The 1,461-nt window shown below is 40.0% G+C and overlaps 1 protein-coding gene across 1 annotated transcript in view; it reads right to left on the bottom strand.

Moving 5' to 3' along the window:
- Positions 1-712: 712 nt before the first annotated feature.
- Positions 713-1,461, bottom strand: part of nell2a (neural EGFL like 2a) — a 104,046-nt gene continuing 103,297 nt past the window's right edge. The window contains exon 20 of the mRNA XM_016515731.1: positions 713-1,008. Coding sequence (XP_016371217.1) covers positions 844-1,008 — 165 coding nt within the window. The 3' untranslated portion in view covers positions 713-843. The remainder of the gene's footprint in view (positions 1,009-1,461) is intronic.

Genomic DNA, 1,461 nt, shown 5'->3' on the forward strand with positions numbered 1-1,461 from the left:
TATTGTTTTATTAAACTACATTTAAAAACACAAATTAAATAAACAACTTTAAATATATCTATTAATTTGTCCATTTAAAAAGTGATTTATTTATATACATTTTTATGTTTGAATGATTAAATTGATGAGCTGATTCTTCATTTTTATTTTTAAGTGGCACTCCTGGTCCTCCATACCACTCATCTGAAGAGCCGCGCTGCTGTAGAGGTGAATTGTGGGAAAAGAGGCGAGCAGGATGGGGTCACAACAACAAGGTGCTTCTTCACAAGCGTCCCTGATGAATGCAGATCTGACACGAGCGTTTGATGAGCATACGGCTGGAGGAGGAGCAGAGCTGTTTCCAACATTTTTATGTTTGAATGATTAAATTGATGAGCTGATTCTTCATTTTTATTTTTAAGTGGCACTCCTGGGCCTCCATACCACTCATCTGAAGAGCCGCGCTGCTGTAGAGATTGTGGGAAAAGAGGCGAGCAGGATGGGGTCACAACAACAAGGTGCTTCTTCACAAGCGTCCCTGATGAATGCAGATCTGACACGAGCGTTTGATGAGCATACGGCTGGAGGAGGAGCAGAGCTGTTTCCAGAGAGACACGGCGAGATCCAGCCATCAAGCTGAGTTTATTTACTGCTCTTTGATTATTACTGAGTTAAAGATGTTAGGAAAGATACGAGGGGGGTCAAACAAAAAATGCATTTTTGTGTGTGTGTGTGTGGTGTGTGAGTGTGTGTGTCTCTCTGTGTGTGTGTGTGTTTCAGGAACGACCGTACGTTCCGCTGCGGCGCAGAGGGTTGTGGGAAGAGCTTCTATGTGCTGCAGCGGCTGCAGGTTCACATGAGGACTCACAACGGAGAGAAACCCTTCATCTGCAACGAGAAGAACTGTGGCAAGAAGTTCACCACCGCCGGCAACCTGAAGAACCACAGACGCACACACACCGGTACAAACAGATCCAGCGTGGGATTGTTGCAGTCGCACACCATCCGTCTGCACAGGACGCGGCCCGACTGCAGGACACACAGGTGAAAAACACCCGCTTACACACACTAAACTACTGGAGGACAGATGCACATTCATCTTATTAACCTCATGCACTAAAATAACAAACTACAACTAAAATAAAAAATTATAAAACTGTACAGAAATAAAAAGTTTGAAAATTGACAAAACACAAACAAAAACTAGTTTCTTTTGTTTTTTAATAAACTGACGGTTGAATAAATATGTTTAACATGTATTTGAACATTTGTTCAAGAAATAAGACAGTAGGTCGTGCAATACAGGGATTTTACCACGGTTTACTGGAACTACTTTTCTGTCTTGTTATTGTCACAGGTGTCAGATTTTATTTTATGTAATACTTTTATGTAAAAAAAATAAAAAAAATAAAAAACTTTTCTTGTGCCCTTGCATGCATGAAGTGAAAATTTAATTGAAAATAATTTTTTTCATTTTTTTTA

This window comes from Sinocyclocheilus rhinocerous, unplaced genomic scaffold, assembly GCF_001515625.1.
Source record: "Sinocyclocheilus rhinocerous isolate Xijiao unplaced genomic scaffold, SAMN03320098_v1.1 scaffold116, whole genome shotgun sequence".
Taxonomy (NCBI): domain Eukaryota; kingdom Metazoa; phylum Chordata; class Actinopteri; order Cypriniformes; family Cyprinidae; genus Sinocyclocheilus; species Sinocyclocheilus rhinocerous.